The 26,707-nt window shown below is 45.1% G+C and overlaps 1 protein-coding gene across 2 annotated transcripts in view; it reads left to right on the top strand.

Annotated features, from left to right (window-relative positions):
- The window catches only part of LOC106586949 (protein FAM126B), a 144,258-nt gene that overhangs the window by 95,126 nt on the left and 22,425 nt on the right, over window positions 1-26,707 (top strand). For both annotated transcript variants that reach the window (XM_045707907.1, XM_045707906.1), the window contains 3 exons: window positions 382-497; window positions 4,989-5,084; window positions 5,639-5,755. In XM_045707907.1, coding sequence (XP_045563863.1) covers window positions 382-497; window positions 4,989-5,084; window positions 5,639-5,755 — 329 coding nt within the window. The remainder of the gene's footprint in view (window positions 1-381; window positions 498-4,988; window positions 5,085-5,638; window positions 5,756-26,707) is intronic.

The raw sequence follows: 26,707 nt of genomic DNA, 5'->3' as shown, positions 1-26,707 counted from the left end.
GTTAGTTAGTTGCTGTTAGTTAGTTAGTTGCTGTTAGTTAGTTAGTTGCTGTTAGTTAGTTAGTTGCTGTTAGTTAGTTAGTTGCTGTTAGTTAGTTAGTGTTAGTTAGTTAGTGTTAGTTAGTTAGTGTTAGTTAGTTAGTTGGTGTTAGTTAGTTAGTTGCTGTTAGTTAGTTAGTTGCTGTTAGTTAGTTGCTGTTAGTTAGTTAGTTGCTGTTAGTTAGTTAGTTGCTGTTAGTTAGTTAGTTGCTGTTAGTTAGTGTTAGTTAGTTAGTTGCTGTTAGTTAGTTGCTGTTAGTTAGTGTTAGTTAGTTGCTGTTAGTTAGTGTTAGTTAGTTAGTTGGTTGCTGTTAGTTGTTGATGTGTGTGGCTTTCTTTCCAGCCCTCCAGTCTGGGCTCCATGGGTCTGACAGAGGGAGCTCTGAGTCATCATGACCTCATCAGGGTCGTCTACAGCGGGCTGCATCCTCAGAGAGAAACCTTCACTGCCCAGAACAGGTACTCCTGACCCTTAACCCCCAGGGGTGGCGGTGGGGGACGGGGCGGCGGGACGGGGTGGCGGTGGGGGGGACGTGGAGGGGGACGTGGCGCGGTGGGGGATGTGGAGACGGTGGTGGGGGACGGGGGGACGTGGCGCGGTGGGGGACGTGGAGACGGTGGTGGGGGACGGTGTGGGGGGGACGTGGAGGAGGTGGGGGACGGGGCGGAGGGGGGACGTGGAGGAGGTGGGGGGACGGGGTGGCGGTGGAGGGGGACGTGTCGGTGGGGGGGCGGTGGGGGGACGTGGAGGAGGTGGGGGACGGGGCGGGGGCGACGTGGAGGAGGTGGGGGACGGGGCGGAGGGGGACGTGGAGGAGGACGGGGAGGAGGGGGACGGTGGACGTGGTGGAGGACGGGGAGGAGGGGGACGGTGTGGGGGTGGGGGACGGGGCGGAGAACGTGGAGGAGGGGGACGGGGTGGGGGACGTGGTGGAGGAGGGGGACGGTGTGGGGGTGGGGGACGTGGTGGAGGACGGGGACGGTGTGGGGGTGGGGGACGTGGTGGAGGACGGGGGGTGGGGGACGTGGTGGAGGACGGGGAGAGGGATGAGGACGGGGACGGTGTGGGGGGGGGGGACGGGCGGCGGTGGGGGACGTGGTGGAGTAGGACGGGGTGGGGGACGGGGTGGAGGAGGACGCGGTGGGGGACGGGGCGGAGGACGGGCGGCGGTGGGGGACGTGGTGGGGGACGTGGTGGGGATGTGGTGGAGGAGGACGGGGTGGGGATGTGGTGGAGGAGGACGGGGTGGGGGACGGGGTGGAGGAGGACGCGGTGGGGGATGTGGTGGAGGAGGATGGGGTGGGGGACGTGGAGGAGGACGGGGTGGAGGAGGATGCGGTGGGGGACGTGGTGGAGGACGGGGTGGAGGAGGACGGGGTGGGGGACGGGGCGGAGGAGGACGGGGTGGAGGAGGACGCGGTGGGGGACGTGGTGGTGGAGGAGGACGGGGTGGGGGACGTGGAGGAGGACGGGGTGGAGGACGTGGTGGGTGGGGGCGTGGAGGAGGACGGGGTGGAGGAGGATGCGGTGGGGGACGTGGTGGAGGAGGACGGGGTGGGGGACGTGGCGGAGGAGGACGGGGTGGGGGACGGGGCGGAGGAGGACGGGGTGGGGGACGTGGTGGAGGACGGGGTGGAGGAGGACGCGGTGGGGGACGTGGTGGAGGAGGACGGGGTGGGGGACGTGGAGGAGGACGGGGTGGAGGACGTGGTGGAGGAGGACGTGGTGGAGGAGGACGGGGTGAGGGACGTGGTGGAGGAGGACGTGGTGGAGGAGGACGGGGCGGAGGAGGACGGGGTGGGGGACGGGGCGGAGGAGGACGGGGTGGGGGACGGGGCGGAGGAGGACGCGGTGGGGGACGGGGCGGAGGAGGACGGGGCGGAGGAGGACGGGGTGGAGGAGGACGGGGTGGGGGACGGGGCGGAGGAGGACGGGGTGGAGGAGGACGCGGTGGGGGACGTGGTGGTGGAGGAGGACGGGGTGGGGGACGTGGAGGAGGACGGGGTGGAGGACGTGGTGGGTGGGGGACGTGGAGGAGGACGGGGTGGAGGAGGATGCGGTGGGGGACGGGGTGGAGGAGGACGGGGTGGGGGACGTGGCGGAGGAGGACGGGGTGGGGGACGGGGCGGAGGAGGACGGGGTGGGGGATGTGGTGGAGGACGGGGTGGAGGAGGACGCGGTGGGGGACGTGGTGGAGGAGGACGGGGTGGGGGACGTGGAGGAGGACGGGGTGGAGGACGTGGTGGAGGAGGACGTGGTGGAGGAGGACGGGGTGAGGGACGTGGTGGAGGAGGACGTGGTGGAGGAGGACGGGGTGGGGGACGGGGCGGAGGAGGACGGGGTGGGGGACGGGGCGGAGGAGGACGGGGTGGGGGACGGGGCGGAGGAGGACGGGGCGGAGGAGGACGGGGCGGAGGAGGACGCAGTGGGGGACGTGGTGGAGGAGGACGGGGTGGGGGACGTGGTGGAGGACGGGGTGGGGGACGTGGAGGAGGACGCGGTGGGGGACGTGGTGGAGGAGGACGTGGTGGAGGAGGACGCGGTGGGGGACGTGGTGGAGGAGGACAGAGTGGGGGACGTGGTGGAGGAGGACGGGGTGGGGGGACGTGGTGGAGGAGGACGGGGTGGAGGAGGACGGGGTGGGGGACGTGGTGGAGGAGGACGGGGTGTAGGAGGACGCGGTGGGGGACGTGGTGGAGGAGGACGGGGTGGGGGACGGGGTGGAGGAGGACGGGGTGGAGGAGGACGTGGTGATGGAGGACGTGGTGGAGGAGGACGGGGTGGAGGAGGACGGGGTGGGGGACGTGGTGGAGGAGGACGGGGCGGGGGACGTGGTGGAGGAGGACGGGGTGGAGGAGGACGGGGTGGGGGACCTGGTGGAGGAGGACGGGGTGGGGGACGTGGTGGAGGAGGACGGGGTGGGGGACGTGGTGGTGGAGGAGGACGTGGTGGAGGAGGACGGGGTGGGGGACGTGGTGGAGGAGGACGGGGTGGGGGACGTGGTGGAGGAGGACGGGGTGGGGGACGGGGTGGAGGAGGACGGGGTGGAGGAGGACGGGGTGCAGGACGTGGTGGAGGAGGACGTGGTGGAGGAGGACGGGGTGAGGGACGTGGTGGAGGACGGGGTGGAGGAGGACGCGGTGGGGGACGGGGTGGGGGCGTGGAGGAGGACGGGGTGGAGGAGGACGGGGTGAGGGACGTGGTGGAGGAGGACGGGGCGGAGGAGGACGGGGTGGGGGACGGGGCGGAGGAGGACGGGGTGGGGGACGGGGCGGAGGAGGACGCGGTGGGGGGACGGGGCGGAGGAGGACGGGGTGGGGGACGGGGCGGAGGAGGACGGGGCGGAGGAGGACGCAGTGGGGGACGTGGTGGAGGAGGACGGGGTGGGGGACGTGGTGGAGGACGGGGTGGGGGACGTGGAGGAGGACGGGGTGGAGGAGGACGCGGTGGGGGGACGTGGTGGAGGAGGACGGGGTGGAGGAGGACGGGGTGGAGGAGGACGCGGTGGGGGACGTGGTGGAGGAGGACAGAGTGGGGGACGTGGTGGAGGAGGACGGGGTGATGGGACGTGGTGGAGGAGGACGGGGTGGAGGGACGGGGTGGAGGAGGACGCGGTGGGGGACGTGGTGGAGGAGGACAGAGTGGGGGACGTGGTGGAGGAGGACGGGGTGGAGGAGGACGCGGTGGGGGACGTGGTGGAGGAGGACGGGGTGGAGGAGGACGGGGTGGAGGAGGACGCGGTGGGGGACGTGGTGGAGGAGGACAGAGTGGGGGACGTGGTGGAGGAGGACGGGGTGGAGGACGGGGTGGAGGAGGACGCGGTGGGGGACGTGGTGGAGGAGGACAGAGTGGGGGACGTGGTGGAGGAGGACGGGGTGAGGGACGTGGTGGAGGAGGACGGGGTGGAGGAGGACGGGTGGAGGAGGACGGGGTGGGGGACGTGGTGGAGGAGTACGGGGTGGGGGACGGGGTGGATGAGGACGGGGTGGAGGACGTGGTGGAGGAGGACGTGGTGGAGGGGGACGGGGCGGAGGAGGACGGGGTGGGGGACGGGGCGGAGGAGGACGGGGTGGGGGACGTGGCGGAGGAGGACGGGGCGGAGGAGGACGGGGTGGGGGACGGGGCGGAGGAGGACGGGGTGGAGGAGGACGCAGTGGGGGACGTGGTGGAGGACGGGGTAGGGGACGTGGAGGATGACGGGGTGGAGGAGGACGCGGTGGGGGACGTGGTGGAGGAGGGACGTGGTGGAGGAGGACGGGGTGGAGGAGGACGCGGTGGGGGACGTGGTGGAGGAGGACAGAGTGGGGGACGTGGTGGAGGAGGACGGGGTGAGGGACGTGGTGGAGGAGGACGGGGTGGGGGACGGGGTGGAGGAGGACGGGGTGGGGGACGTGGTGGAGGAGGACGGGGTGTAGGAGGACGCGGTGGGGGGACGTGGTGGAGGAGGACGTGGTGGAGGAGGACGTGGTGGAGGAGGGACGGGGTGGGGGACGTGGTGGAGGAGGACGGGGTGGGGGACGTGGTGGAGGAGGACGGGGTGGGGGACGTGGTGGAGGAGGACGGGGTGGGGGACGTGGTGGAGGAGGACGGGGTGGGGGACCTGGTGGAGGAGGACGGGGTGGGGGACGTGGTGGAGGAGGACGGGGTGGGGGACGTGGTGGTGGAGGACGGGGTGGAGGAGGACGTGGTGGAGGAGGACGTGGTGGAGGAGGACGGGGTGGGGGACGTGGTGGAGGAGGACGGGGTGGGTGACGTGGTGGAGGAGGACGGGGTGGGGGACGGGGTGGAGGAGGACGGGGTGGGGGACGGGGTGGACGAGGACGTGGTGGAGGAGGACGTGGTGGAGGAGGACGGGGTGGGGGACGGGGTGGAGGAGGACGGGGTGGGGGACGGGGTGGACGAGGACGGGGTGCCTGATGTCTGATAGTGTTTCTGTGTTTTTGTTTCAGGTTTGAGGTGCTGTGTTTCCTCATGTTGTGCTACAACTCTGCTGTGGTCTACATGCCTCTCTCCTCCTACCAGTCAGTCTGCAGGATGAGTTCACGGTGAGGACTCTGTCTCTCTGTCTCTCTGTCTCTCTGTCGCACTGTCTCTGTCTCTGTCTCTCTCTCGCTCTGTCTCTCTCTCGCTCTGTCTCTCTCTCGCTCTGTCTCTCTCTCTGCTCTGTCTCTCTCTCGCTCTGTCTCTGTCTCTCTCGCTCTGTCTCTGTCTCTCTCGCTCTGTCTCTGTCTCTCTCGCTCTGTCTCTGTCTCTCTCGCTCTGTCTCTCTGTCTCTGTCGCTCTGTCGCACTGTCTCTGTCTCTCTCTCTGTCGCTCTGTCTCTCTCTCGCTCTGTCTCTCTCTCGCTCTGTCTCTCTCTCGCTCTGTCTCTCTCTCGCTCTGTCTCTCTCTCGCTCTGTCTCTGTCTCTCTCGCTCTGTCTCTGTCTCTCTCGCTCTGTCTCTCTCTCGCTCTGTCTCTCTCTCTCTCTGTCTCTCTCTCGCTCTGTCTCTCTCTCGCTCTGTCTCTCTCTCGCTCTGTCTCTGTCTCTCTCGCTCTGTCTCTCTCTCTCGCTCTCTCTGTCTCTCTCTGTTTCCTGACTCTGTCTCTCCTCTCTCCAGGTTGTGTGTATGTGGTTTCCCTCAGCAGCAGCAGAAAGTGTGGAGAGAGCCGTGTAACCGGGTGGTGCTGGACCCAGAGTTCATGGTCCAGATGCTGACCGCCGTGTACCATGCTATGTAAGTAGCATTAACCCCTATGGGCTAGGTGGGACGCTAACCCTGACCCTACTACATCTATTAGTACCATTAACCCTAACCCTACTACATCTATTAGTACCATTAACCCTAACCCTACTACATCTATTAGTACCATTAACCCTACTACATCTATTAGTACCATTAACCCTACTGCATCTATTAGTACCATTAACCCTACTGCATCTATTAGTACCATTAACCCTACTACATCTATTAGTACCATTAACCCTAACCTACTACATCTATTAGTACCATTAACCCTAACCCTCTACATCTATTAGTACCATTAACCCTACTACATCTATTAGTACCATTAACCCTACTGCATCTATTAGTACCATTAACCCTACTGCATCTATTAGTACCATTAACCCTACTGCATCTATTAGTACCATTAACCCTACTGCATCTATTAGTACCATTAACCCTACTGCATCTATTAGTACCATTAACCCTACTGCATCTATTAGTACCATTAACCCTACTGCATCTATTAGTACCATTAACCCTACTGCATCTATTAGTACCATTAACCCTACTGCATCTATTAGTACCATTAACCCTACTGCATCTATTAGTACCATTAACCCTACTGCATCTATTAGTACCATTAACCCTAACCCTACTGCATCTATTAGTACCATTAACCCTAACCCTACTACATCTATTAGTACCATTAACCCTACTGCATCTATTAGTACCATTAACCCTACTACATCTATTAGTACCATTAACCCTAACCCTACTGCATCTATTAGTACCATTAACCCTACTGCGTCTATTAGTACCATTAACCCTAACCCTACTGCATCTATTAGTACCATTAACCCTAACCCTACTACATCTATTAGTACCATTAACCCTAACCCTACTGCATCTATTAGTACCATTAACCCTAGTTAACCCTACTACATCTATTAGTACCATTAACCCTAACCCTACTGCATCTATTAGTACCATTAACCCTACCTACTGCATCTATTAGTACCATTAACCCTACTACATCTATTAGTACCATTAACCCTAACCCTACTGCATATATTAGTACCATTAACCCTACTGCGTCTATTAGTACCATTAACCCTAACCCTACTGCGTCTATTAGTACCATTAACCCTAACCCTACTACATCTATTAGTACCATTAACCCTAACCCGCATCTATTAGTACCATTAACCCTACTACATCTATTAGTACCATTAACCCTACTACATCTATTAGTACCATTAACCCTAACCCTCTACATCTATTAGTACCATTAACCCTACTGCATCTATTAGTACCATTAACCCTACTGCGTCTATTAGTACCATTAACCCTAACCCTACTGCATCTATTAGTACCATTAACCCTACTGCGTCTATTAGTACCATTAACCTTACCCTACTGCATCTATTAGTACCATTAACCCTACCCTGCATCTATTAGTACCATTAACCCTAACCCTACTACATCTATTAGTACCATTAACCCTAACCCTACTGCATCTATTAGTACCATTAACCCTACTGCATCTATTAGTACCATTAACCCTAACCCTACTGCATCTATTAGTACCATTAACTCTAACCCTACTGCATCTATTAGTACCATTAACCCTACTGCATCTGTTAGTACCATTAACCCTAACCCTACTGCATCTATTAGCACCATTAACCCTAACCCTACTACATCTATTAGTACCATTAACCCTACTGCGTCTATTAGTACCATTAACCCTACTGCATCTATTAGTACCATTAACCCTACTGCATCTATTAGTACCATTAACCCTACTGCATCTATTAGTACCATTAACCCTACTGCATCTATTAGTACCATTAACCCTAACCCTACTACATCTATTAGTACCATTAACCCTACTGCATCTATTAGTACCATTAACCCTACTACATCTATTAGTACCATTAACCCTAACCCTACTGCATATATTAGTACCATTAACCCTACTGCGTCTATTAGTACCATTAACCCTAACCCTACTGCGTCTATTAGTACCATTAACCCTAACCCTACTACATCTATTAGTACCATTAACCCTAACCCTACTACATCTATTAGTACCATTAACCCTAACCCTACTGCATCTATTAGTACCATTAACCCTACTACATCTATTAGTACCATTAACCCTACTACATCTATTAGTACCATTAACCCTAACCCTACTACATCTATTAGTACCATTAACCCTACTGCATCTATTAGTACCATTAACCCTACTACATCTATTAGTACCATTAACCCTAACCCTACTGCATCTATTAGTACCATTAACCCTACTGCGTCTATTAGTACCATTAACCTTAACCCTACTGCGTCTATTAGTACCATTAACCCTACCCCTACTGCATCTATTAGTACCATTAACCCTAACCCTACTACATCTATTAGTAGCATTAACCCTAACCCTACTGCATCTATTAGTACCATTAACCCTACTGCATCTATTAGTACCATTAACCCTAACCCTACTGCATCTATTAGTACCATTAACTCTAACCCTACTGCATCTATTAGTACCATTAACCCTACTGCATCTGTTAGTACCATTAACCCTAACCCTACTGCATCTATTAGCACCATTAACCCTAACCCTACTACATCTATTAATACCATTAACCCTACTGCATCTATTAGTACCATTAACCCTACTGCATCTATTAGTACCATTAACCCTACTGCATCTATTAGTACCATTAACCCTAACTACTACATCTATTAGTACCATTAACCCTACTGCATCTATTAGTACCATTAACCCTACTGCATCTATTAGTACCATTAACCCTAACCCTACTGCATCTATTAGTACCATTAACCCTACTGCTTCTATTAGTACCATTAACCCTAACCCTACTGCGTCTATTAGTACCATTAACCCTAACCCTACTACATCTATTAGTACCATTAACCCTAACCCTACTGCATCTATTAGTACCATTAACCCTACTACATCTATTAGTACCATTAACCCTACTACATCTATTAGTACCATTAACCCTAACCCTACTACATCTATTAGTACCATTAACCCTACTGCATCTATTAGTACCATTAACCCTACTACATCTATTAGTACCATTAACCCTAACCCTACTGCATCTATTAGTACCATTAACCCTACTGCGTCTATTAGTACCATTAACCCTAACCCTACTGCGTCTATTAGTACCATTAACCCTAACCCTACTACATCTATTAGTACCATTAACCCTAACCCTACTGCATCTATTAGTACCATTAACCCTACTGCGTCTATTAGTACCATTAACCCTAACCCTACTGCGTCTATTAGTACCATTAACCCTAACCCTACTACATCTATTAGTACCATTAACCCTAACCCTACTGCATCTATTAGTACCATTAACCCTACTGCGTCTATTAGTACCATTAACCCTACTGCATCTATTAGTACCATTAACCCTAACCCTACTGCATCTATTAGTACCATTAACCCTAACCCTACTGCATCTATTAGTACCATTAACCCTACTACATCTATTAGTACCATTAACCCTAACCCTACTGCATCTATTAGTCCCATTAACCCTACTACATCTATTAGTACCATTAACCCTACTGCGTCTATTAGTACCATTAACCCTACTGCGTCTATTAGTACCATTAACCCTAACCCTACTGCATCTATTAGTACCATTAACCCTACTACATCTATTAGTACCCTAACCCTACTGCATCTATTAGCACCATTAACCCTAACCCTACTACATCTATTAGTACCATTAACCCTACTACATCTATTAGTACCATTATCCCTACTGCATCTATTAGTACCATTAACCCTACTGCATCTATTAGTACCATTAACCCTACTGCATCTATTAGTACCATTAACCCTACTGCATCTATTAGTACCATTAACCCTACTGCATCTATTAGTACCATTAACCCTACTGCATCTATTAGTACCATTAACCCTACTGCATCTATTAGTACCATTTACCCTACTGCATCTATTAGTACCATTAACCCTAACTTTACTGCATCTATTAGTACCATTAACACTCCTGCATCTATTAGTACCATTAACCCTACTGCATCTATTAGTACCATTAACCCTACTACATCTATTAGTACCATTAACCCTACTACATCTATTAGTACCATTAACCCTACTACATCTATTAGTACCATTAACCCTACTGCATCTATTAGTACCATTAACCCTACTGCATCTATTAGTACCATTAACCCTACTGCATCTATTAGTACCATTAACCCTACTGCATCTATTAGTACCATTAACCCTACTGCATCTATTAGAACCATTAACCCTACTGCATCTATTAGTAGCATTAACCCTAACCCTACTAAATCTATTAGTACCATTAACCCTAACCCTACTGCATCTATTAGTACCATTAACCCTACTGCATCTATTAGTACCATTAACCCTACTGCATCTATTAGTACCATTAACCCTACTGCATCTATTAGTACCATTAACCCTACTGCATCTATTAGTACCATTAACCCTAACCCTACTGCATCTTAGTACCATTAACCCTAACCCTACTGCATCTTAGTACCATTAACCCTAACCCTACTGCATCTATTAGTACCATTAACCCTAACCCTACTACATCTATTAGTACCATTAACCCTACTGCATCTATTAGTACCATTAACCCTACTACATCTATTAGTACCATTAACCCTAACACATCTATTAGTACTATTAACCCTAACACATCTATTAGTACTATTAACCCTAACCCTACTGCATCTATTAGTACCATTAACCCTAACCCTACTGCATCTATTAGTACCATTAACCCTACTACATCTATTAGTACCATTAACCCTACTACATATATTAGTACTATTAACCCTAACCCTACTACATCTATTAGTACCATTAACCCTAACCCTACTACATATATTAGTACCATTAACCCTAACCCTACTGCATCTATTAGTACCATTAACCCTAACCCTACTGCATCTGTTAGTACCATTAACCCTAACCCTACTGCATCTATTAGTACCATTAACCCTAACCCTACTGCATCTATTAGTACCATTAACCCTAACCCTACTGCATCTATTAGTACCATTAACCCAACTGCATCTATTAGTACCATTAACCCTACTGCATCTATTAGTACCATTAACCCTACTGCATCTATTAGTACCATTAACCCTACTACATCTATTAGTACCATTAACCCTAACCCTACTACATCTATTAGTACCATTAACCCTAACCCTACTGCATCTTAGTACCATTAACCCTAACCCTACTGCATCTTAGTACCATTAACCCTAACCCTACTACATCTATTAGTACCATTAACCATACTGCATCTATTAGTACCATTAACCCTAACCCTACTGCATCTATTAGTACCATTAACCCTAACACTACTGCATCTATTAGTACCATTAACCCTAACACTACTGCATCTATTAGTAGCATTAACCCTAACCCTACTGCATCTATTAGTACCATTAACCCTACTACATCTATTAGTACCATTAACCCTACTGCATCTATTAGTACCATTAACCCTACTGCATCTATTAGTACCATTAACCCTACTGCATCTATTAGTACCATTAACCCTACTGCATCTATTAGTACCATTAACCCTACTGCATCTATTAGTACCATTAACCCTACTGCATCTATTAGTACCATTAACCCTACTGCATCTATTAGTACCATTAACCCTACTGCATCTATTAGTACCATTAACCCTACTACATCTATTAGTACCATTAACCCTACTGCATCTATTAGTACCATTAACCCTACTGCATCTATTAGTACCATTAACCCTACTGCATCTATTAGTACCATTAACCCTACTGCATCTATTAGTACCATTAACCCTACTGCATCTATTAGTACCATTAACCCTACTGCATCTATTAGTACCATTAACCCTACTACATCTATTAGTACCATTAACCCTACTGCATCTATTAGTACCATTAACCCTCCTGCATCTATTAGTACCATTAACCCTACTGCATCTATTAGTACCATTAACCCTACTGCATCTATTAGTACCATTAACCCTACTGCATCTATTAGTACCATTAACCCTACTGCATCTATTAGTACCATTAACCCTAACCCTACTGCATCTGTTAGTACCATTAACCCTAACCCTACTGCATCTATTAGTACCATTAACCCTAACCCTACTGCATCTATTAGTACCATTAACCCTAACCCTACTGCATCTATTAGTACCATTAACCCAACTGCATCTATTAGTACCATTAACCCTACTGCATCTATTAGTACCATTAACCCTACTGCATCTATTAGTACCATTAACCCTACTACATCTATTAGTACCATTAACCCTAACCCTACTACATCTATTAGTACCATTAACCCTAACCCTACTGCATCTATTAGTACCATTAACCCTAACCCTACTGCATCTTTAGTACCATTAACCCTAACCCTACTGCATCTATTAGTACCATTAACCCTACTGCGTCTATTAGTACCATTAACCCTAACCCTACTGCATCTATTAGTACCATTAACCCTAACCCTACTGCATCTATTAGTACCATTAACCCTAACCCTACTGCATCTATTAGTACCATTAACCCTAACCCTACTGCATCTATTAGTACCATTAACCCTACTACATCTATTAGTACCATTAACCCTACTGCATCTATTAGTACCATTAACCCTACTGCATCTATTAGTACCATTAACCCTACTGCATCTATTAGTACCATTAACCCTACTGCATCTATTAGTACCATTAACCCTACTGCATCTATTAGTACCATTAACCCTACTGCATCTATTAGTACCATTAACCCTACTGCATCTATTAGTACCATTAACCCTACTGCATCTATTAGTACCATTAACCCTACTGCATCTATTAGTACCATTAACCCTACTGCATCTATTAGTACCATTAACCCTACTGCATCTATTAGTACCATTAACCCTACTGCATCTATTAGTACCATTAACCCTAACCCTCTGCATCTATTAGTACCATTAACCCTACTGCATCTATTAGTACCATTAACCCTACTACATCTATTAGTACCATTAACCCTACTGCATCTATTAGTACCATTAACCCTCCTGCATCTATTAGTACCATTAACCCTACTGCATCTATTAGTACCATTAACCCTACTGCATCTATTAGTACCATTAACCCTACTGCATCTATTAGTACCATTAACCCTACTGCATCTATTAGTACCATTAACCCTAACCCTACTGCATCTATTAGTACCATTAACCCTACTGCATCTATTAGTACCATTAACCCTACTGCATCTATTAGTACCATTAACCCTACTGCATCTATTAGTACCATTAACCCTACTGCATCTATTAGTACCATTAACCCTACTGCATCTATTAGTACCATTAACCCTACTGCATCTTAGTACCATTAACCCTAACCCTACTGCATCTTAGTACCATTAACCCTAACCCTACTACATCTATTAGTACCATTAACCCTAACCCTACTGCATCTATTAGTACCATTAACCCTAACCCTACTGCATCTATTAGTACCATTAACCCTAACACTACTGCATCTATTAGTACCATTAACCCTAACACTACTGCATCTATTAGTAGCATTAACCCTAACCCTACTGCATCTATTAGTACCATTAACCCTACTACATCTATTAGTACCATTAACCCTAACCCTACTACATCTATTAGTACCATTAACCCTACTGCATCTATTAGTACCATTAACCCTACTGCATCTATTAGTACCATTAACCCTACTACATCTATTAGTACCATTAACCCTAACACATCTATTAGTACTATTAACACTAACACATCTATTAGTACTATTAACACTAACACATCTATTAGTACTATTAACCCTATCCCTACTGCATCTATTAGTACCATTAACCCTAACCCTACTGCATCTATTAGTACCATTAACCCTACTACATATATTAGTACTATTAACCCTAACCCTACTACATCTATTAGTACCATTAACCCTACTGCATCTATTAGTACTATTAACCCTAACCCTACTACATCTATTAGTACCATTAACCCTAACCCTACTACATATATTAGTACCATTAACCCTAACCCTACTGCATCTGTTAGTACCATTAACCCTAACCCTACTGCATATATTAGTACCATTAACCCTAACCCTACTGCATCTATTAGTACCATTAACCCTAACCCTACTGCATCTATTAGTACCATTAACCCTACTGCATCTATTAGTACCATTAACCCTACTGCATCTATTAGTACCATTAACCCTACTGCATCTATTAGTACCATTAACCCTACTGCATCTATTAGTACCATTAACCCTACTACATCTATTAGTACCATTAACCCTAACCCTACTACATCTATTAGTACCATTAACCCTAACCCTACTACATCTATTAGTACCATTAACCCTAACCCTACTGCATCTTAGTACCATTAACCCTAACCCTACTGCATCTTAGTACCATTAACCCTAACCCTACTACATCTATTAGTACCATTAACCATACTGCATCTATTAGTACCATTAACCCTAACCCTACTGCATCTATTAGTACCATTAACCCTAACACTACTGCATCTATTAGTACCATTAACCCTAACACTACTGCATCTATTAGTAGCATTAACCCTAACCCTACTGCATCTATTAGTACCATTAACCCTACTACATCTATTAGTACCATTAACCCTAACCCTACTACATCTATTAGTACCATTAACCCTACTGCATCTATTAGTACCATTAACCCTACTGCATCTATTAGTACCATTAACCCTAACACATCTATTAGTACTATTAACCCTAACCCTACTGCATCTATTAGTACCATTAACCCTACTACATCTATTAGTACCATTAACCCTAACCCTACTGCATCTATTAGTACCATTAACCCTACTACATCTATTAGTACCATTAACCCTACTACATATATTAGTACTATTAACCCTAACCCTGCTACATCTATTAGTACCATTAACCCTACTGCATCTATTAGTACTATTAACCCTAACCCTACTACATCTATTAGTACCATAAACCCTACTGCATCTATTAGTACCATTAACCCTAACCCTACTACATATATTAGTACCATTAACCCTAACCCTACTGCATCTGTTAGTACCATTAACCCTAACCCTACTGCATCTATTAGTACCATTAACCCTAACCCTACTGCATCTATTAGTACCATTAACCCTAACCCTACTGCATCTATTAGTACCATTAACCCTAACCCTACTGCATCTATTAGTACCATTAACCCTAACACATCTATTAGTACTATTAACACTAACACATCTATTAGTACTATTAACCCTATCCCTACTGCATCTATTAGTACCATTAACCCTAACCCTACTGCATCTATTAGTACCATTAACCCTACTACATATTAGTACTATTAACCCTAACCCTACTACATCTATTAGTACCATTAACCCTAACCCTACTACATCTATTAGTCCCATTAACCCTAACCCTACTGCATCTATTTGTCCCATTAACCCTACTGCATCTATTAGTACCATTAACCCTACTGCATCTATTAGTACCATTAACCCTACTACATCTATTAGTACCATTAACCCTACTGCATCTATTAGTACCATTAACCCTACTGCATCTATTAGTACCATTAACCCTACTGCATCTATTAGTACCATTAACCCTACTGCATCTATTAGTACCATTAACCCTACTGCATCTATTAGTACCATTAACCCTAACCCTACTACATCTATTAGTACCATTAACCCAACCCTACTGCATCTTAGTACCATTAACCCTAACGCTACTGCATCTATTAGTACCATTAACCCTAACCCTACTGCATCTATTAGTACCATTAACCCTAACACTACTGCATCTATTAGTACCATTAACCCTAACCCTACTGCATCTATTAGTACCATTAACCCTAACCCTACTGCATCTATTAGTACCATTAACCCTACTGCATCTATTAGTACCATTAACCCTACTGCATCTATTAGTACCATTAACCCTACTGCATCTATTAGTACCATTAACCCTACTGCATCTATTAGTACCATTAACCCTATTGCATCTATTAGTACCATTAACCCTACTGCATCTATTAGTACCATTAACCCTACTACATCTATTAGTACCATTAACCCTACTACATCTATTAGTACCATTAACCCTACTGCATCTATTAGTACCATTAACCCTACTGCATCTATTAGTACCATTAACCCTACTGCATCTATTAGTACCATCAAACCCTACTGCATCTATTAGTACCATTAACCCTACTGCATCTATTAGTACCATTAACCCTACTGCATCTATTAGTACCATTAACCCTACTGCATCTATTAGTACCATTAACCCTACTGCATCTTTTAGTACCATTAACCCTACTGCATCTATTAGTACCATTAACCCTACTACATCTATTAGTACCATTAACCCTAACCCTACTGCATCTATTAGTACCATTAACCCTACTGCATCTATTAGGACTATTAACCCTAACCCTACTACATCTATTAGTACCATTAACCCTACTACATCTATTAGTACCATTAACCCTACTGCATCTATTAGTACCATTAACCCTACTGCATCTATTAGTACCATTAACCCTACTGCATCTATTAGTACCATTAACCCTACTGCATCTATTAGTACCATTAACCCTACTGCATCTATTAGTACCATCAAACCCTACTGCATCTATTAGTACCATTAACCCTACTGCATCTATTAGTACCATTAACCCTACTGCATCTATTAGTACCATTAACCCTACTGCATCTATTAGTACCATTAACCCTACTGCATCTATTAGTACCATTAACCCTACTGCATCTATTAGTACCATTAACCCTACTGCATCTATTAGTACCATTAACCCTACTACATCTATTAGTACCATTAACCCTAACCCTACTGCATCTATTAGTACCATTAACCCTACTGCATCTATTAGGACTATTAACCCTAACCCTACTACATCTATTAGTACCATTAACCCTACTGCATCTATTAGTACCATTAACCCTACTGCATCTATTAGTACCATTAACCCTACTGCATCTATTAGTACCATTAACCCTACTGCATCTATTAGTACCATTAACCCTACTGCATCTATTAGTACCATTAACCCTACTGCATCTATTAGTACCATTAACCCTACTGCATCTATTAGTACCATTAACCCTACTGCATCTATTAGTACCATTAACCCTACTGCATCTATTAGTACCATTAACCCTAACCCTACTACATCTATTAGTACCATTAACCCTAACCCTACTGCATCTATTAGTACCATTAACCCTACTGCATCTATTAGTACCATTAACCCTACTACATCTATTAGTACCATTAACCCTACTGCATCTATTAGTACCATTAACCCTACTACATCTATTAGTACCATTAACCCTACTACATCTATTAGTACCATTAACCCTACTGCATCTATTAGTACCATTAACCCTACTGCATCTATTAGTACCATTAACCCTACTACATCTATTAGTACCATTAACCCTAACCCTACTGCATCTATTAGTACCATTAACCCTACTACATCTATTAGTACCATTAACCCTACTACATATATTAGTACTATTAACCCTAACCCTACTACATCTATTAGTACCATTAACCCTACTGCATCTATTAGTACTATTAACCCTAACCCTACTACATCTATTAGTACCATTAACCCTAACCCTACTACATATATTAGTACCATTAACCCTAACCCTACTGCATCTGTTAGTACCATTAACCCTAACCCTACTGCATCTGTTAGTACCATTAACCCTAACCCTACTGCATCTGTTAGTACCATTAACCCTAACCCTACTGCATCTATTAGTACCATTAACCCTACTGCATCTATTAGTATCATTAACCCTACTACATATATTAGTACCATTAACCCTACTGCATCTATTAGTACCAATAACCCTACTGCATCTATTAGTACCATTAACCCTACTGCATCTATTAGTACTATTAACCCTAACCCTACTACATCTATTAGTACCATTAACCCTAACCCTACTACATCTATTAGTACCATGTCCAACATTACTGCATCTATTAGTACCATGTCCAACATTACTGCATCTATTAGTACCATGTCCAACATTACTGCATCTATTAGTACCATGTCCAACATTACTACAGCTATTAGTACCATGTCCAACATTACTACAGCTATTAGTACCATGTCCAACATTACTACAGCTATTAGTACCATGTCCAACATTACTGCATCTATTAGTACCATGTCCAACATTACTACAGCTATTAGTACCATGTCCAACATTACTGCATCTATTAGTACCATGTCCAACATTACTGCATCTATTAGTACCATGTCCAACATTACTGCATCTATTAGTACCATGTCCAACATTACTACAGCTATTAGTACCATGTCCAACATTACTGCATCTATTAGTACCATGTCCAACATTACTACAGCTATTAGTACCATGTCCAACATTACTACAGGTATCTATCAGGGACCGTATATAGCTTTACTACAGCTATCTATCAGGGACCATGTATTACATTACTACAGCTATCTATCAGGGACCATGTATTACATTACTACAGCTATCTATCAGTGACCATGTCAACATTACTACAGCTATCTATCAGTGACCATGTATTACATTACTACAGCTATCTATCAGGGACCATGTATTACATTACTACAGCTATCTATCAGGGACCATGTCATTACATTACTACAGCTATCTATCAGGGACCATGTATTACATTACTACAGCTATCTATCAGGGACCATGTATTACATTACTACAGCTATCTATCAGGGACCATGTATTACATTACTACAGCTATCTATCAGGGACCATGTATTACATTACTACAGCTATCTATCAGGGACCATGTACTACATTACTACAGCTATCTATCAGGGACCATGTATTACATTACTACAGCTATCTATCGGTGTCCAACATGCCATTGCCCCAGATTTAGCTAGATCATTTTCATCTGTAGTCCCTTGGCAGAAAACAATCAACATCAATACAATCTTACAGTATCACACACACACACACACACACATATTTATTTATTTATATTTATTTATTTATATTTATTTATTTATTTATTGGACCAGTCAAAAGTTTGGACCCCTTTCTCATTCAAGGATTTTTCTTTATTTTTACTATTTTTCAAAGTATGAAATAACACACATGGAATTGTATGGTACGCAAAAAAGTGTTAAACAAATCAAAATATATTTTATATTTGAGATTCTTCAAAGTAGCCACCCTTTGCTTTGACAGCTTTGCACACACTTGGTATTCTCTCAACCAGCTTCATGAGGTAGTCACCTGGAATGCATTTCAATTAACAGGTGTGCCGTGTTCAAAGTCAATTTGTGGAATTTCTTTCCTTCTTAATGCGTTTGAGCCAATCAGTTGTGTTGTGACAAGGAAGGGGTGGTATACAGAAGATAGCCCTATTTGGTAAAATACCAAGTCCATATTATGACAAGAACAGCTCAAATAAACAAACAGGAACAACAGTCCATTACTTTAAGACATGAAGGTCAGTCAATACGGAACATTTCAAGAACATTGAACGTTTCTTCAAGTGCAGTCGCAAAAACCGTCCAACACAATGATGAAACTGGCTCTCATGAGGACCGCCACAGGAAAGGAAGACCCCGAGTTACCTCTGCTGCAGAGGATAAGTTCATTAGAGTTACCAGCCTCAGATTGCAGCCCAAATAAATGCTTCACAGAGTTCAAGTAACAGACACATCTCAACATCAACTGTCCAGAGGAGACTGCGTGAATCAGGCCTTCATGGTCGAACTGCTGCAAAGAAACCACTACTAAAGACACATAAGAAGAGACTTGTTTGGGCCAAGAAACACAAGCATTGGACATTAGACCTGTGGAAATCTGTTCTTTGGTCTGAGTCTATTTCGAGATTTCTGGTTCCAACCACCGTGTCTTTGTGAGATGCAGAGTAGGTGAACGGATAATCTCCGCATGTGTGGTTCCCACTGTGAAGCATGGAGGAGGAGGTGTGATGAAGCTTTTCTGGTGACACTGTGTAATTTATTTAGAATTCAAGGGACACTTAACCAGCATGGCTACCACCGCATTCTGCAGCGATATGCTATCCCATCTGGTTTGCGCTTAGTCCCACTATCATTTGTTTTAATGACCCAACACACTTCCAGGCTGTGTAAGGGCTTTTGACCAAGAAGGAGAGTGATGGAGTGCTGCATCAGATGACCTGGCCTCCACAATCACCTGACCTCAACCCAATTGAGATGGTTTGGGATGAGTTGGACCGAGGTGAAGGAAAAGCAGCCAACAAGTGCTCAGCATATGTGGTGTCATGTCTTTGGCCGGATTGATATGACATGATATTCTATAAAATCATTTCTCTGTAATTAATATTACCTGATTAAGCTAATCAGGTAGATAATTAACTACATATTCGGGGCACCACGAAAGAATGTTTATAGAGCTGTTATCTTAAAGACCTGGTAATCTTTTACATTAATAGCAGTCAATATTTAGTCTCATCTGAAAGTTGTAAATTCTTGGTTATCTTCACGAACCCTGGCTAACAAGTTGAATCAGCAATACGTTTGGTTTATTTATTTATTTACTAAATAATCACACAGAATGGATCATACATTGATTACTAATTATGTCGTAAAGAAAACGTCCCTGGTGGACGGAGCCGACATGACGGCTGGTTACACAAAGGAAAGGGGGTTGGGTTTGAGTGAAAGAGCGGGAAGACTGAAGAACAAAGGGAGAAGCTAAGCGAGTTCAAAGTTCATCCCAAGTTGCCATACTTTTAAGCTCGTGCTATATTGTGGCTGGTATAGTCAAAATTCATCCTTCGGGGGTGTAGGTCGTCAACTTCACATTGAAATTCGATGCAAATTTTTTTAGGTTGGCTTAGTTCTGTAGGTGTCTTTGTCCTTTCAACGTGGGGACCTCAAGTCCACACGTCCTTGGAACAGCTTGTTATCTGAGCCCTTTTAACGTAGGACCGTCGCCATAACGTCCTCGGAACAGAAAGTTACATTTTCGTCAAGGGCTTTATATAGGAGGGGAGAGAAGGGCGTGTTTCATAGTTTATAACCAATGTCTGTTCACATGGGCGGGGCCACTGAGTTGAGCATAGTTTTACTCTGACAAACCGTTCTCTCACTAAGAAGCTAAATTACATTTAATCTTTTCACAAATAGTTTCATATTTAAACATTTAAATTGCACAACAATTCCATGTGAATCTGATAACTAGAATGTGTAGACTTTCCGACATGCAGTTTATGTCGTCCTGTCATCAGTAATAATGTCCCAGACGCCAACTGATCTGACATCAGATTCATTTAGTACCAACGCATATTTTCAACTGGTTGGATTACCGAAATATGGTTCAGTTCCATCTTTTGATGTCACCAGACTCTCTCTCTCTCTCTCAATGTTAACAAAGGGGTTTTCAATAGTCACATCGGTAGAGTAGAGAGAGGGAAAAGAGGAAAGGTATTTATGGGGGTCATAAACCTCCCCCGCTCAGGCCAACGTCATGACAGTGGGAACTCCTTCAAGACTGTTGGAAAAGCATTCCAGGGGAAGCTGGTTGAGAGAACGCCAAGAGTGTGCAAGCTGTCAAGGCAAAGGGTGGCTACTTTGAACAATCTCATATATATTATGATTTGTTAACACTATTTTGGTTACCACATGATTCCGTATGTGTTATTTCATAGTTTTAATGTCTTCACTATTATTCTACAATGTAGAAACTAGTAAAAATAAAGAAAAACCCTTCAATTAGTAGGTGTGTCCAAACCTTTGACTGGTAGTGTGTGTGACTCAACAGGTGTAGTAGACGTTAGAGTGAAATGCTGAAGACAACAGGTGTAGTAGACCTTACAGTGAAATGCTGAATACAACAGGTGTAGTAGACCTCACAGTGAAATGCTGAATACAACAGGTGTAGTAGACCTCACAGTGAAATGCTGAATACAACAGGTGTAGTAGACCTCACAGTGAAATGCTGAATACAACAGGTGTAGTAGACCTCACAGTGAAATGCTGAATACAACAGGTGTAGTAGACCTCACAGTGAAATGCTGAATACAACAGGTGTAGTAGACCTCACAGTGAAATGCTGAATACAACAGGTGTAGTAGACCTTACAGTGAAATGCTGAATACAACAGGTGTAGTAGACCTCACAGTGAAATGCTGAATACAACAGGTGTAGTAGACCTCACAGTGAAATGCTGAATACAACAGGTGTAGTAGACCTCACAGTGAAATGCTGAATACAACAGGTGTAGTAGACCTCACAGTGAAATGCTGAATACAACAGGTGTAGTAGACCTCACAGTGAAATGCTGAATACAACAGGTGTAGTAGACCTCACAGTGAAATGCTGAATACAACAGGTGTAGTAGACCTCACAGTGAAATGCTGAATACAACAGGTGTAGTAGACCTCACAGTGAAATGCTGAATACAACAGGTGTAGTAGACCTCACAGTGAAATGCTGAATACAACAGGTGTAGTAGACCTCACAGTGAAATGCTGAATACAACAGGTGTAGTAGACCTCACAGTGAAATGCTGAATACAACAGGTGTAGTAGACCTCACAGTGAAATGCTGAATACAACAGGTGTAGTAGACCTCACAGTGAAATGCTGAATACAACAGGTGTAGTAGACCTCACAGTGAAATGCTGAATACAACAGGTGTAGTAGACCTCACAGTGAAATGCTGAATACAACAGGTGTAGTAGACCTCACAATGAAATGCTGAATACAACAGGTGTAGTAGACCTCACAGTGAAATGCTGAATACAACAAGTGTAGTAGACCTCACAGTGAAATGCTGAATACAACAGGTGTAGTAGACCTCACAATGAAATGCTGAATACAACAGGTGTAGTAGACCTCACAGTGAAATGCTGAATACAACAGGTGTAGTAGACCTCACAGTGAAATGCTGAATGCAACAGGTGTAGTAGACCTCACAGTGAAATGCTGAATACAACAGGTGTAGTAGACCTTACAGTGACATGCTGAATACAACAGGTGTAGTAGACCTCACAGTGAAATGCTTACTAACAGGCCCTAACCAACAGTACAATTTAAAATGGGTATTAGGTGAACAATGGATAAGTAAAGAATTATTTAAAAAACAGTAAAAAGACAGTGAATAATAGCGAGGCAGTAGGGAGGCTATATACAGTAGAGAGGCTATATACAGTAGAGAGGCTATATACAGTAGACAGGCTATATACAGTAGCGAGTTAGTCAGGCTGATTGAGGTAGTATGTACATGAAGATATGGTTATAGTGACTATGCATATATGATGAACAGAGAGTAGCAGTAGCGTAAAAGAGGGGTTGGCAGGTGGGTGGTGGGACACAATGCAGATAGCCTGGTTAGCCAATGTGCTGGAGCACTGGTTGGTCGGCTCAATTGAGGTAGTATGTACATGAATGTATAGTTAAAGTGACTATGCATATATGATAAACAGAGAGTAGCAGCAGCGTAGAAGAGGGGTTGGGGGGACGTAATGCAAATAGTCCGGGAAGCCATTTGATTACCTGTTCAGGAGTCTTATGGCTTGGGGGTAAAAACTGTTGAGAAGCCTTTTTGTCCTAGACTTGGCACTCCGGTACCGCTTGCCATGTGGTAGTAGAGAGAACAGTCTATGGGGTCTTAGACAATTTTTAGGGCCTTCCTCTGACACCGCCTGGTATAGAGGTCCTGGATGGCAGGCAGCTTAGCCCCTGTGATGTACTGGGCCGTACGCACTACCCTCTGTAGTGCCTTGCAGTTGGAGGCCGAGCAGTTGCTGGACCAGGCAGTGATGCAACCCGTCAGGATGCTCTCGATGGTGCAGCTGTAGAACCTTTTGAGGATCTTAGGACCCAGGCCAAATCTTTTTAGTTTCCTGAGGCTTTGTCGTGCCCTCTTCACGACTGTCTTGGTGTGTTTGGACCATTCTAGTTTGTTGGTGATGTGGACACCAAGGAACTTGAAGCTCTCAACCTGCTCCACTACAGCCCCGTCGATGAGAATGGGGGCGTGCTCGGTCCTATTTTTTTCTGTCGTCCACAATCATCTCCTTGGTCTTGGTTATGTTGAGGGAGAGGTTGTTATTCTGGCACCACCCGGCCACTGTCTCGTCATTGTCTGTGATCAAACCTACCACTGTTGTGTCGTCTGCAAACTTAATGGTGGTGTTGGAGTCGTACTTGGCCGTGCAGTCATGGGTGAACAGGGAGTACAGGAGGGGACTGAGTATGCACCCCTAGGGGGCTCCAGTGTTGAGAATCAGCGTGGCAGATGTTGCTACCTACCCTCACCACCTGGGGGGCAGACTGTCAGGAAGTCCAGGATCCAGTTGCAGAGGGAGGTGTTTAGCTCCAGGATCCTTAGCTTAGTGATGAGCTTTAACCTCTCTAGGATATGTGGCACCAAATCGTCCCACCTACGTAACAGCCAGTGTAATCCCGTGGCGCGTTATTCAAAAACCTTAGAAATGCAAAAACTTCAATTTTTCAAACATATGACTATTTTACACCATTTTAAAGACAAGACTCTCGTTAATCTAACCACACTGTCCGATTTCAAAAAGGCTTTACAACGAAAGCAAAACATTAGATTATGTCAGCAGAGTACCCAGCCAGAAATAATCAGACACCCATTTTTCAAGCTAGCATATAATGTCACATAAACCCAAACCACAGCTAAATGCAGCACTAACCTTTGATCTTCATCAGATGACAACCCTAGGACATTATGTTATACAATACATGCATGTTTTGTTCAATCAAGTTCATATTTATATCAAAAACCAGCTTTTTACACTAGCATGTGACTAGCATTCCCACCGAACACTGCCGGTGAATTTACTAAATTACTCACGATAAACGTTCACAAAAAACGTAACAATTATTTTAAGAATTATAGATACAGAACTCCTCTATGCACTCGATATGTCCGATTTTAAAATAGCTTTTCGGTGAAAGCACATTTTGCAATATTCTCAGTAGATAGCCCGGCATCACAGGGCTAGCTATTTAGACACCCAGCAAGTTTAGCACTCACCAAAGTCAGATTTACTATATAAGAAAAATGTTATTACCTTTGCTGTCTTCGTCAGAATGCACTCCCAGGACTTCTACTTCAATAACAAATGTTGGTTTGGTTCAAAATAATCCATAGTTATATCCAAACAGCGGCGTTTTGTTCGTGCGTTCAAGACACTATCCGAAAGGGTAAATAAGGGTGACGAGCATGGCGCAATTCGTGACAAATTTTTTTGAAATATTCCATTATTCCAATTTATTCAATAGTTTAGCTATTTAAAGAGTGTCGCATCCGTCTGAAAGGATGGGCCCGTGGCTGGATCAGTAATGGACACAGGGCACCACTTTGAGTCAGGTGCCAGCAAGGTGAAGGAGGGGTACTGGTATGGGCTGCTATCATTGAGGATGAGGTAGTTGGACCTTTTCGGGTTGAAGATGGACTCAACTCCCAAACCTACTGCCAGTTTCTGGAAGATTCTTTCGTCAGTGGTACAGGAAGAAGTCCTCAGCATTCTAGAAGGCCATGATCTTTATGCAGGACAATGCTCCATCACATGCATCCAAGTACTCCACTGCTTGGCTAGCCAGCAAGGGCCTCATAGATGCCTGAATAATGACCAGGCCCCCTTCCTCACCTGACTTAAATCCTATTGAGAACTTGTGGGCCCTTCGCAAACGTGAGATTTACAGTGATGGAAGACAATACACCTTTTTGAACAGCATTTGGGAGGCTGTGGTTGCTGCTTCAGTGAAAATTGATCGTGAACAGATCAAGAAACTGCCAGACTCCATGGATGGAAGGCTCATGGCAGTTATTGAAAAGAAGGGTGGCTATATTGGTCACTGAATATTTTTAAAAGGCCAAAAATGTTATAATTGTCATTTTGTGTTACTTATCTGTTACACTTACTCTAAAAATTGAGAATAAACGAGTGAGTTGAGAGAAATGTATTTTTGTAATTTAGTTGCCTAATAATTCTGCACACGAATAGTTGCCTAATAATTGTGCACACTTATATATTTCCCTGAGAAAGACAAAACTCACTTTTCCTTTGTTAAACATTCAGGTTTGAGGTTCAATAACATTTTGGATTGACTGAGAGCGTTGTGTTTGTTCAACAATAATATTAATTCAGAGGAATACAATTTGCCTAATAATTGTGCACGCAGTGTATGTTCTGTAATACAGGGCCGACATACAACTTCCTTACTTTTTCCCCCTTCTACTTGCCTCTTCCTTTTTTGTGGTAATGCTGCAATTAGTTGGTTGTAATTTTGGGTAGAGCAGACATTTCCATATGTCTGTGTTAGCTGCATGTGTGACATAACTCCACCAGTCCTATTTATGATATCATTCATAAAAATACCTTTTTTAAACTTTTCATCGAAAAATACGTTTTTTTTTTTTCATCAATTGGTCTATTTGAGTTTAACCACTATATTTGTTGTATTATTTGTTCTGTCTTTTCAGGTGGATTAAACTGAAATTGCAACCAACTTTCTAAGACTTGTTTAAAAAATAAAGATATTTTGGAGATTATTTCCTTTTCAAACAACCGAAAGTGAGCAGGTGTAATCTGAACAAAGGGAAAAAGGCCATTCTTGAACATAGGATGAGACATTCCTACCAATTTACTAGAGAACCAGTTTGGATTTAAGTATAACTTTTGTATGACTGATGCCTTTAGTGAGAGGTCTAATGCTTTAATATTTAATCATTTCTGCCCTCCGAATTCATATTCGTTATATAAATAGGCCCTTTTAATTTTGTCTGGCTTGCCGTTCCATATAAAAT

This window comes from Salmo salar, chromosome ssa25 (genome assembly GCF_905237065.1).
Source record: "Salmo salar chromosome ssa25, Ssal_v3.1, whole genome shotgun sequence".
Taxonomy (NCBI): Eukaryota; Metazoa; Chordata; class Actinopteri; order Salmoniformes; family Salmonidae; genus Salmo; species Salmo salar.
Note: the sequence above shows the minus strand (reverse complement) of the source record. Positions and strands in the feature narration are given on the sequence as shown.